Genomic DNA, 12,947 nt, shown 5'->3' on the forward strand with positions numbered 1-12,947 from the left:
TGTAAGTGTGTAGGATAAAACTATAATATAACAATTCTCTGCTACACAACACACGTGCATCCTCGAAAGGTCAAGGTTCAACGATCCAAGAATTCATGTTTGACGACTCTGCAGGAAACAAACTTGCCATTTCGAGCACATAAGAGGAATGAATTGCTCCAAGGATTCTCGCTTATGTAGGCTCGATCGATAACATGATATTACCAGTTCCATCCACTCGCACTTTCGCGAGACGAAAGAGAAAGAGGAACCGGTTTTCCGTATCGGCTGTAACGGATGTGAATGTGGACAACTTGGACGCGCTAAGTGTATGCTAGCAGGTTTGCCTTCTAACTTACAATAACCGCGATGTAACTATTGTATCGCCGCTATTCTATACAGATTTAAAAGCTACGGGTCGAAGGTCTAGCCGTCCATAGAAATTCAAGATTAAGAATGATAAAATCTAAAAACTTTAGAAAGAACGTAATGTCGAAAGAATTAGTGTTCTACGAAATTTTCTAAGAATTTAAAAACTGCTCAATTTATTTTAGCATAAAAATTTCACAATTGGATGATCTAAAAATTAATATTGTAGCCAAGCCTTGACATTGAAAAGTCAGAAAATAGAAAATTGATTAAAAATGCAATGACAAGGACATTCAAAAGCGCATTTGTTCAACGAGTTAACTTTGGTCAAATGCAAAATAATAAAAATGTGCAAACTGAATCTCAGTTCATTCCTCTTATGTGTTCGAAATCTGAAAATGAAAAAGCCACAACGTTGAAAACTTATTTTCTTCGACACCCTATATATTTTACCTGCTCACTTCGCTTTTCACCGATGCTGCGAGGCACGGTGCAACGCGACGCGACGCGACGCGAATGCCACCGTCTTCTAACAATGCACACACTCGTCTCTGTCGGGATAAAAGCACTCCATTGTTCCGTAGTACAGTTTTATACTAGCTTCGAGCAAGGCGGTTGTACGCCGAAGAAGTTTGTCGAGCGATATCACAATTAGATATTCCCTGTCCATGACTGTGCATTTTTAGACATTTCAATTATATATGCCTAAATTTTATTTGTGCAATTTTTTATAGTGCTATTTAATTAAATTTTCTTCTGAACTTAAATAAATCTTAGATTAGTTAAATCAATTTCTAGAAATTAATAAGATATTTTTACATACTTTTGCGCACCACAATGAACTAATTAAAATAATTCCGAGACAAATACAGTAAAATAACCACCTTTTCGTGGTAATGTCCGATGCTTATTTCTTTAATGTATGTTTGGTCAGAACACATTCGGGGATGAGATCATCGATCCTGCTGCTAGGTTCAAGGCCGATTATGACCGCCGGTTCTTACTTTCGCCTCTCGTAGCTGCCGACGGGAAGTAACGAAACGTAGACTATTCCTCTTCGCTCTTTCTCGCTTTTTTTCTCCATGTATCGTTCCACTCATGGCCGACTACATTCCTCCTACAGGATCAAACTTGTAGTGCACTCATGGATCTTTAGATTCCTATAATCTTTGCTGGATATTTAGGTTCTTGTTTAGATTATTTGTGAATTCTTAATTTCTAGAACATTTGCATATTCTCCATCTTCTTTGGTTTTTTGTTTCTTGGATTCTTCGAATTTTTTGATTCATAGATTTTTAAATTCTTATATTGTCAATTTTTATTAGATATTGCATATAATTTTTTGAATTTTTAGTTTTTTGATCACACTTTTCCTTGATTATATTCTTGTTGGATTATCGATTCTCTTAGAGGCACAAGATTGGATATACTTAAAATAGCCAAATGTCAAATTGACAGCAAGTTTGATCAAATTTGCTATTAATCTGCTAATATTGCTAACATTTTGCTTTATAGACTAAATATTTAAATAAAACATTTTCAATAAGTAAATATTAATGGCATATTTCTATGTTTTTTATGTTGAACACATAATTTGCAAAAAATTTATAATGACCATTAGATTTTAATATTTTTATTTCTTGAATGAGATATCTTAAATAGTAGATATCTTAAATAGTCTGTTTTAACTTCACTATTTCTTATATACTTCATTATATTTCGCATAAATTTTGTATGTTTGCAATCCAAAATCTTACAGCGCATTTCATTTAGCTATCTATTAAAGGCGGATGCTAATTGAAAATGCTGAGTTATCGTCTCTCTCTGTCTGACATTTCGCTGACATGATAGTTTTGTTTTGTACACGATTAGCTGTACGCTGTCCGCTAAAAAATATTTTTACTTCTATAATTTTTAAAATTATTTTCCTAATGATATTTTATCATTATTTAGCATTTAATTGCTTAAATCTTTTTATTTTATTAATCTTGCAATTAATTTAATTAATCTTCATATTATGTAGTCTTTTTCATATTATGTAATCTTCATATTATATATAATAAGAAAAAAAAAATAATGCAAAATTAAGAATTATTTATGAGATTCACAGTAATGATTTATAAATTACTGATCTATAATAAGTTATACTTTCAATCTCAAATTAAAAATAGTATATAATTGTTTCTGACTATGAATACTGTTCGCATCTATACATATCAAGATGTGTAAGCATAGTCTGCGGTCTGACTGGAAAGCGAATCTACGAGAGGGAGCGGAAATCGATTTCTCTCTTGCCCTGGCGACGTTAGCGTCGGTGTCGGCGTCGGGGTCAGCGTCGGCGTCGGCGTTGGCGGCGGCGGCATCGGCGTCGGCGTTGGCGTCGGCCACGATGGTTACGTCGTTGGTCGCACTTTCACACGCAGAGTGCATGCGCGTTGCAAGTAGAGCACAGTCGCCTTCGCCTTGCTAACAAATCGGTTTCGATGTTTATTCCTTTGGTACCTAGCGATGATCATCATAGCAATATCTGACATTACAGACTGAAAAATATCTGCAAAAATGTAGAAAATTTAGCTACATTCCGCAGAAGTAGCTCACAATAATGGAAAACGAAATTATATATATAATATTGTTACCCATCTATATTTGCTTTGTATTTACTTTATAAAGATGCGAGTTGCGAATATGAGATATGATGCTAACCTCTACGGTGTTTCTCATCAACTTTTACAATTTTCTTTCGTATTATATACATATTATATTTCGTATTATATATATATTATGTACGAATTTTAATGATAGGCATACACAATATCTATAATTATGGAAGAGTGCAAAATGATGAGCAAATAGAAATGAAAAAAGTTTGATAGTTCTTCAGCTTTCAACTTATGAGTTATATATTTATTTAATTTTCCGATTATTAATGTAAATATAAGATTCGTCAAGTTTGGTTTTCTTTGAGGGAGGAAACTTGGAGGAACTTGTAAGGAAGATGTTTAAGGTTCGAAATTGTTGGATTTTGTGATCTATCATACAATTGTTTAATTTCTTTTATTACGAAATGCTTGGGGTTTTCATAAATTTTTTGTCAAAGTTAATTCTATACGCGTATGTCCGTAGAAACCGAACATAAATTTTGTATCTAGGTCAAATCGGCATATACAGCACATATACATACGCACGCTTAACGCGCCATACTGCGCCGTCATATAAATGCTTTTAACTCTAAGACATGCGATACATTTTCATTTGCATTGAAATATAAACTATATAAACTATGAGTAATGTCGCGAAAATTACGATTATATACACATATATACATGGTGTATTATAAATATAAGGATACTTGAATGATAGCGATAATGTTCTTGTAAAATTCTAAGAATTTAAGAAAGAAAATAAAATACAAAGAGATATGCTAACCGACGGACGAGAACTCTGCCTGGTCGTGCTCGGTTCGCCGATTATATTCGCGTTTTCGCTAAATCGTTTGCATTTCTTTCAAATCGAGAGACGTCTATTGTTTGTCAATTGTGTTGATCTGCCGACTAATGTTTAGAAAACGTCGCTGCTTCGCTCGATCTGTTTTACCTTAATATTTCGCGATTGTAATATTTCGTTTCTACATAGTATTTCATTTCTACATAATACAAATAGAAATAATTTCATTACATATATTTAAAGAAAAAGATAGACATTCAAAAACGCCCTAAATGAATCAGACATTTCATAAAAGTTGTTCAGATTTCAAAATAATTTTTTTTTTTTAGATTTCTTTATTGTTTAGAAAACTATAAGATTTCTGCAATAGTAAAATGCAAAAAAACGTGGTTAATATGTGTCACTTTTGCTATGCAATTTCTACACATCCGCTTATCTTTATATTTAGAAGCATGCTTTTTTCAATTATTTAATTCTTATCTCTTTATAAGAGAAACAACAATACACACTCTTATAGATAAATTCAAATTATCACATGTGATTAGATTTTAGTTAAAAATTTTCTTAAGTTTTAATTAAATCTAATTAAACGTTGTTAAATATTAATAGTCAATTTTTAGAACTCTTTTCTATGTTTTTACATGAAAAAAATTGTTACAATTGTTAGCTTTACGAGAGTACTTCGCGACCACAATTTAGATAAAGTTGAAAGAACTTTGTATAAAAAAGGAAATAATTTTTATTCGTCCTGCAAAAGGTTGAAAGTGCTTTTTTACTTGAAAATCCATTCGAGTCTTCCAAGCGAGAGGAATCTGGACCGCGCTCGCTCATATCCTCGCAAACCAGATCAAGGCACCGAGCCAGTCTCGTGTCGTCGAATTTTGATAGTGTTGGTAACCGATGATGATAGTAGTAGTATCGTGGTGTGGTGGTGGTAGATGCGGTGGAGGTGGCGACGGTGATGGTGGGAGATGATGGGAGAGAGATGGTAGCGGCGGCGGTGGCGGTGGTGGCAGTAAGGGTAGTAGTGGTGGTAGTAGCGATGGCGTCTGTGTCGCTGCTGCAGGATCGATCCGATGCCCTAGTTACCAGGAGAGAGTGAGACGAGAGAAAAGGGCCACCAATAGATGTGTTGGATGCGTAAATGTATTGGTAGTCCCAGAAATATTACGCTCGCTCATGACCGCAGTTCTGCTCGCGGAATGCATGAATAAGCGCGCGGAAGTTGTATGATAATTCTGCGACGATCCGTAGAGACGCCTGTACAGCGGCTCTTTCGTTGATTAGTCGAGAACCGAGAAAGGAAACGATTCGGCTTGGCTCGACATGACTCGATTCGGCTCGGCACGTTCTGGAACTTGAGCGCGGGCGAAGTGGAGAGGTGAATCTCGCTGCCCGTAACAGGGATGCGAACCCTGGAGCGAGGGCAGGCATTGACCTAAATGTCCTCGACGCTCATTTCCACTTTCATCGTTCTCCAATTTCAGTGGCGCAATGTCTAGCTTTCAGATACTCAATAATCCACGGTCCACGTATTTATAAGGGTATCAAAACAATTGTTTTTTTTTTAATAATTCCAAAATATACGAAATTTGCTGTTTTTACTTTATAAAAATTGGAAATTCTGAGAGCTTTTGTGACTTTAATGATTTTTCAATTATTATTTTTGAAAATTAGAGTAATTTCCAGTATTGAATATTTGTAATTTTCAAATTAAGATTATGTTTAAGTTGCATTATAATCATTATCCTTAAAACTTGTATCACTAAAGACACAATATTTTTAATGTTAAAAATTGAATTTTGTATAAAAATTATTTTCTAATAATATTTTGTATTTTAATAGTTATTTTGTGCACATCATCGCAGTTTTGCAGGTCACTACGTATATTGCTCCGTATACATCTTACGCGCGATATTGATTACACTAACCAGTATATCTAAAGTTACGAAAAATTGTTAGCAAACCTCAAAGCAGTGGTGATATGATATATCTATTAGAATCATGATTTTAGATATCAATGTAAAACAGGCAACGAATTGCCATGTCGGCCAATGGGGTGGGTCAGGGTTAGCATCGAAGGTTGGGCTTCTCCTCCGCTCTGAATCCTGTCACGAGGAAAGACGAGAGGGGAGGAATGGAAAACGGGTAACTCGATCGATGATGCAGCGAACTTATACGGTTGTCAAGTATCATTCTAGTAATGCACCACTACCTTCCAGTGCGGATACAATATCTCTTTGAAATTAAGCGTATTTTTTTTACTTCTTTGTCATAGTCGTCTCCTCCCCCTCCTTTCCTCACTTTTTTTCTTCTCCTGTGCTCCGCCTTCTCCTCCTTTACGTCCTCCCCAGTACTCCAACGCCCCGGTTCACCTCCTACTCCCTCCCTCTCTTCGTCGTCCTTGTCCTCGTCCTCGTAATCTCTCTTACTCCTCCTGTCTTTTTATACTTTGTTCTTCTTCGCTTCTCCTCCTCCTCTCATCCTTGTTTTCTTTCTTTTCTCGTACTTCTTAGCTTTCTTCATTATCCTTTCCCTTCTACTACTACTGCTTGTTTACTTTGTTGTTTGTTTACTCGTTTCTTTATATCCCTGATTAAGTTTTTTTCCTTAAAAATTGTTGAAATTTGAAAAGGACACAATCTCAAAGATGTTTGTAAAACTTGATTATTAATAAATAATATAATAGAAAGGCATTGAGAGCCGTCGCGAGATGTTAGTGCGAAATTTTAATTTTTCTTAAAGAAATTAATTTATTAGTCTACGTGAGACAGTTAACTTTTGTACACCGATCTCTGATTCGAGATACTTAAAGTGTACGAAAATTTTAGTACATTGTTCTCACATATGGAGAATCAGTATGTACTGATAGGAATTATTAGAAAGAAAGGAAGAGAGAAAAAATATCAGGGCGCGAGTGGCTAAGCCGGGAATTGAACCCGTCTTGATTATTAATATAAAAATAAATAATATAAATTTGAACTTATAATGATACTAATTGACATCTATGATTAATAAAAACGCAAACTTGGCGTACACATCAATTAGTAATATTTTATTTTTATTTTGAAAGGAACGAACTTCATAATAATCCATCAAAGATTATTATGGTTACGACATCGAAATACTGTCGCGTCATATGATTGCGAGCAAACTTGAAAAACAACATTATTATACACGCGATCGTATATATGTAAATTCATTATTGTAAATAGACGTAAAGAAGTTTATGAAAAAACACACTGTATTTTTTTAAATTTAAGCCATAATAACATCAGTAGCTAATCACGATTAATTATAGTTATTTAATTACAATTATTAAATACATCGTATAATAACATCACTAAGGAATTAATTTCTCTTGTGTTACAGATATATTGAGGCAACAACGGACAACAATTCAACTATGAATATGCAACAAATTTTCGTACATGTCAAGATACGGCGGAGGCTGTGATTACTTTATTTCTATTTTAAATCGGTTGAATCTAATGATTAGAAATTATAATTTTATCTTCCAATAATCGATATTTATCGAAAGGCATTTTTTTAGTCACTAAAAACGCTGTCGTAAAGTAATGAGAAAGACACAGAATTAAGTGACAATAGAAACGAGAAGCGCCAAAGTGTTGGCTGAAAACAAAGACGACAGGACTTGAGTTATATCACGAGAAGAGGATCTGTCACGGTGGCCAGTTTAGTAAGCGGCAACGTAGCAGTGCGATACAATGAAGGGTCGGAGGTTGTTGTTACGGGGGATGTCATCCTGGCAGCCTCATCCCGGCTAAGAGGAACGGTTGATCCGTTAACCACGACGACGACGACGACGACGTCCTCCAACATGGATACCAGTGGCGATTCGAGTATGGACACCACTAATAGCGGCCCCGCTGCTACAGGTGTCGGCGCGATCGCTTCCGTCGTCGCCAGTGCCGCATCTTTGACGCTGGTTAAGTCAGAAAGGCCGGACCATCTCGCGGGAACGTCGACGTCGCCCGCGACGGTGACCGCCGTGGCCGCTGGACCGATCGGCACAGGAAGTGGTCTCTTCGCCAGTATCGCTAATAGCAATAAGACAGCTAGATCGGACGATTGGCTGGCGACAAACAGTCCTGAATCGCCGCAAAGCTCTTTGAATCAGCACGTGGTTTACACCGCTTCGCAGCAATTGTCGGAGCAACAGCAGCCTCCTCTAGCGCACTCCAGTCCGCTCACGCATCAACAGCAGCAAGTCAGCAATAATGGATACGCAAGTCCGATGAGCACCAGCAGCTACGATCCATACAGTCCCAATGGTAAAATTGGTGAGTACTCTTTGTTGCTATCAATTGCAGATTAAATATTTGCGGAAATATATCGTATACATTAAACATTATTATCGAGTAGAACAAAGTGGCTCTGATATAAATTATCTATAAAAAATTAGTCTATAAATATAATTATAGTCATGATATCTATGGAATCAGGGTTTTGACATGATTATTGCTTATAACATTAAATATTTTTTAAATGAATTGGCAAGCACATATAAAATAAAGCTTTGAGAAACGGGCCGGAAAGAGTTATAAAATGATAAGAACAAAAATATTTTGTATTTCACATTTATACAACAAAATATGATATCTTTATGTTTCGAGACATTCCGATGTGAGTGTACGGATATAGAATATTTGCCAACTAAAATGCCGACTTGATCTCGCCTCTCGCCTACGCTCATATCTTCGCTGATAACTACTCGATAACATACTAGCGGTAAATACGGAATAAATATAGAATCGTGAAATGACACAGATACATTTAAAGACTTTCGGGTACTGCGGATTATCTTCGATTAGAGATTCGTAATCTGTGTCATAAACGGAAATGTTTGATGTTTGATTTCAAAATAATGAAAGTATTTGAAGAGAGAGAGAGAGAGAGAGAGAGAGAGAGTATTTATAAAAATTACGATACAAGTATGAAAAAATTAACGAGATTAAAAATGATGATTAAGTGAATCTGTGTATTATACATCGAATCTAAATGTGCGAGTATTCGTTCTCAACCAAACAAAATGGTGTCATCTGAAAAAATTAATGGAATGAGGGTATTTAATGCTGCCGACACCACGACTTGCTGGTAGCACCCGCATAACAAACAAGCTATATTTGAGATGACTGTAACCAGGGGGGTCCGAACTCTCTTCTCGATAGGATAGGGGGTTAGGTGTTCAGCGTTTAATTTAAAGCTATAATTATATACCTGCACACATTTAGAGTATAATGCATAAAAAATGTGGCAAATTATTTTTTCGAATATTATTAAAAATGACAATTTCTTTCCAATATTTTTGGATTTACTGCCGCTCTTTGTGAATTAAGCTTTTTAGGAAAGACAAAGGGACGTGTTGTGTTTTTCTAAAGCCCAATTTTTTCTAAATTCCATGTTTTTTCTGTATAAAGCATTCGTCGACTAGCATTGACTCAGATACATTAATGGTGTACGTTTTTTTGAAACTCAGTAGTCAAATTTCTTTATGATACGTAAGAAACATAACTTTTCTTTTATATAGCTAATTACATGGTTCAAATGCTTCATGCTTGTAACCGTAAAAAGAATTGGTGCATATCATGAAATAAAATAAATGTCCTTGTGAATGCAGGTGCACCAGTGCAACGCATACTGCCATAAACACCATTAATGCATTGTATATTATAACGTGAATGTGTGCCATCTGTTGCCGTTTTAAGAACTTTCGTCATTCTGACCATAAGAAACAGATGGCGTTACTCTGTTCCTTAATGGCATATTGTTGCGATCCTGGATCCTCTCTATTTTCACGCAAAATTCCGACGCTGTAGTTTTTCTTTATGCTTCATACTTATCTAATTACGTATTAACATTAGAATGAAAAGCAAATAAGCAATAAAAGATACATGCGATATAAATCAAATATTAAGAATTAAATATTGTTTCTTTATCTTATTTTTTATCTTGACTTTATATTGTTTTTTATGATAATATTTAACATTAATTTTTTTTATTTTTTTCTTTTAATTTATTGATATCTTCTTTGTACTAATAGCGTATTTAATTTAAATATTGTGAAGTATACACAAACAGTTTCTTTACATTTCTATATATTTATATACTTTGATGAATTGTCACTAATTTTTCCATGATTATTTTACATTATTTATTTTATTGTATCAATATTTTATATGATAATACGTGATATGATATCACTTCAAAACGTATAAATCTTGGGACAAGGTAAATCTTGAGACATCTATTATTTTTCGCACTTTTCCTTCAAGGTCGAGAATCTCATCGACGAGTGAGCGTGGCGTGTATGCGTTAGCATTCTCGATCTCCCAGTTGTCTTTCTCGACTCTATCGCGGAGAGTGGATATCCTTGAGAAGGAGCATTGTCCTCCTCGATAGCTACCTCTTGTTCGGCCACTTGGCTCGACCCGACAAGCTTCTCGTCGCCCTGTGACATTGACCGTTGCAATTTCTTTTCAAGGTCGAGACCAACAGCATTTCTCGCATATCTTAATTACGAACACAAAAATTAAAACACTTCAAATTTCATGTGGTCCCCAAACGCTCGCAGAAATCTATTATGATTAGATATCTATCGTGGAACGATTGCGTTGCATCTTCTATCTTTTATAGGTTTTTTCAGTGTGACGTGAACATGTGATTAGAATGTGACGCGATAGAAAAAACAGTGCGCACGGGAGAAAAAAAATGAAAAAAATATGAGGAAAGGGGAAAAAAATAAGTAAAAAAAAATAAGAGGAAAAAATATCAAGTTTGACCAACGTTAACATTGTATCGTATAGGCACAGAAGGTAAAACGCAAAAATCTAAAAAAAATTGTTAATATCTAAAAATACGTATTAAGGACGCTTCGAACAATTATAGAACGTTTTATGAAAAAATATTTGCAAGACGTTCTTTTAAGCGTCTTATATTCCAATTTACGATATGTTACAAATGGTCTTAGCCTCAGTACACACAAATGGCATGTACATTGGATCAACTTTGCCGCACATTTAAGTGGTACCAAGATAACAATGAAGCAATGCACACATACTGCGGTGATACTTCGTTACCTTATCTCATATACGTATGCATTGCTTCATTATTATCTGGGTATTGCTTAAACGCGCGACAAATTGACATACCGTCAACGCATCTGATCTTTATAAGCACTTATCTAATAACGTTTTAATCGACGATAAAGCGAATTTAGTTTATTTCAAAAGCGATTAAAGGCGTATTTACGAATTTTAATTTGCTTCCAAGTATATGGAAACGAAAGATTTTTTTAAGTACTTTATAATTAAAAACTTGCCAATTAGTGTATTACCGCTTGATACGAAACACCGCCGTATCTCTCGATAAAAGAGCCTATTCAATTTTTCTTATTTTAATGCATATTTCTAATAAAATAAAACATTAAGGAAATACACTCATCTTATTTGTTATTTCTATCAATTGATCGAGAATTATAATATTCCAAGATTGATAAAAATAGTCAAATTTCAAAGATAGGTGTATACTCTACCACAGCGCTCGGAATTAATTGCACATTTCGGGCCGATTCAGGAGACGTCGTCTCTGCAAATGCTTTATAGATATTTTTCATATTGAAAAGACATTAAAGTAACATTTTCTTTATAAATCTTTTGAGATTATGAATAGAAACAGTAAAAATGTATAGAAATTATTTATTTGTATAGAATAATAAAATTTTTTTAAGTAAAAATTAAAATAGGTAACTTTGTTCGATTGAATAATATCTATAACTTCACTTTTCAGAAGTGTTCCAGTATAACACAACACTTTATATTTTAAAATGCATATAATATCCTACCAATTTTGAATTGCATTAGATTTTTACAACGATACAAAATAAAGATATCGTTCAGAAAAGAAAAATAACATTTTATGTGTAGGAGTCGAAAAATTAAAGAGCCGACCGGGTTTTGAACTCGGGATCCCTCGTACCACAATCCAAAACTTAGCTTGCTGCTCCACGATATCTTCACTACTTTTTTATTTAATTCGACCGTCTACTATATATCGAAACAAGCCTTACTAGACTTTATACTTTTATATATGAAGATTTGACTGAAAAAAGATCGAGGTTTGAAGAAGAATTTTCATATTGTCCTTTGTACTATTCTTTGATAATGCATACGCTTCGGAACCTAGTAAATGTAACTTTACATAAATGTAAGTTTAATTTCTTGCCAAAGGAGTTCGGTACATTACATCATCTTCAAGAGATTACATTATTCAAAAATTATGTCGTGAATACTACTCAATCTTCATGGGAATGGTTAGAGCAAGATTCTATGAGAAGTAATTTAAAATCATTTAAAATAATGCATTATCATGTTGCAGTATCTACTTACTTAGATATTATTTATTTATTTATTTATTTATTTCTTTATAATTCGATCGAATAATATCTATAACTACACTTTCCAGAAGGATTCTAGTATCACACAACACGTGATATTTTAAAATGTATATATGATATTAACTATTCATTAATACAGCGCTCGGAATTAGTTGTACATTTCGGGCCGATTCCCGAGACGACGACTAGAAATAGGCTGGATTGTTTAGGCATCTCTCAGGAAATCGTAACATTTTCTTCGCTACATAAATAATGTTTATTTTCATTAATATATAATATATATATTTAATTATTAATGAAAATAAACATTATTTATGTAGCGAAGAAAATGTTACGATTTCCTGAAAGATGTCTAAACAATTCAGCCTATTTCTTACATAAAACGCTCCTGAGCCAGAGCTATCGGCGGCTCGGCCGCCACCTCGATCTTTTTTCAGTCAAATTTTTATATGTAGGAGTATAAAGTCTAGTAAGGCTTGTTTCGATATTTAGTAGGCGGTCGAATTAAATAGGGAAGTAGTGGAGCTGTCATGGGGCAGCAAGCTAAGTGCTGGATTGTGGTAGTGGGACAACAGGAGGCGTCGTCTCCTGAATCGGCCCAAAATGTGCAACTAATTCCGAGCGCTGCTCTACCAGCATACATTACGCATATGACGCACGTAGAATATGTACATATATCTCTGCGGGTACGCGTAAGTAGGTAGGTACAATTGTGGGAAAGTGAGAGAGCCGGCCTCGA

The 12,947-nt window shown here is 34.7% G+C and overlaps 1 protein-coding gene across 1 annotated transcript in view; it reads left to right on the plus strand.

Annotated features, from left to right (window-relative positions):
* The window catches only part of EcR (Ecdysone receptor), a 51,501-nt gene that overhangs the window by 18,561 nt on the left and 19,993 nt on the right, over positions 1-12,947 (plus strand). Inside the window, exon 4 of the mRNA XM_012364356.2 lies at positions 7,165-8,096. Within this exon, the coding sequence (XP_012219779.1) occupies positions 7,634-8,096 (463 nt within the window). The 5' untranslated portion in view covers positions 7,165-7,633. The remainder of the gene's footprint in view (positions 1-7,164; positions 8,097-12,947) is intronic.

The sequence above is a fragment of the Linepithema humile genome, chromosome 1, assembly GCF_040581485.1.
Source record: "Linepithema humile isolate Giens D197 chromosome 1, Lhum_UNIL_v1.0, whole genome shotgun sequence".
Lineage (NCBI taxonomy): Eukaryota > Metazoa > Arthropoda > Insecta > Hymenoptera > Formicidae > Linepithema > Linepithema humile.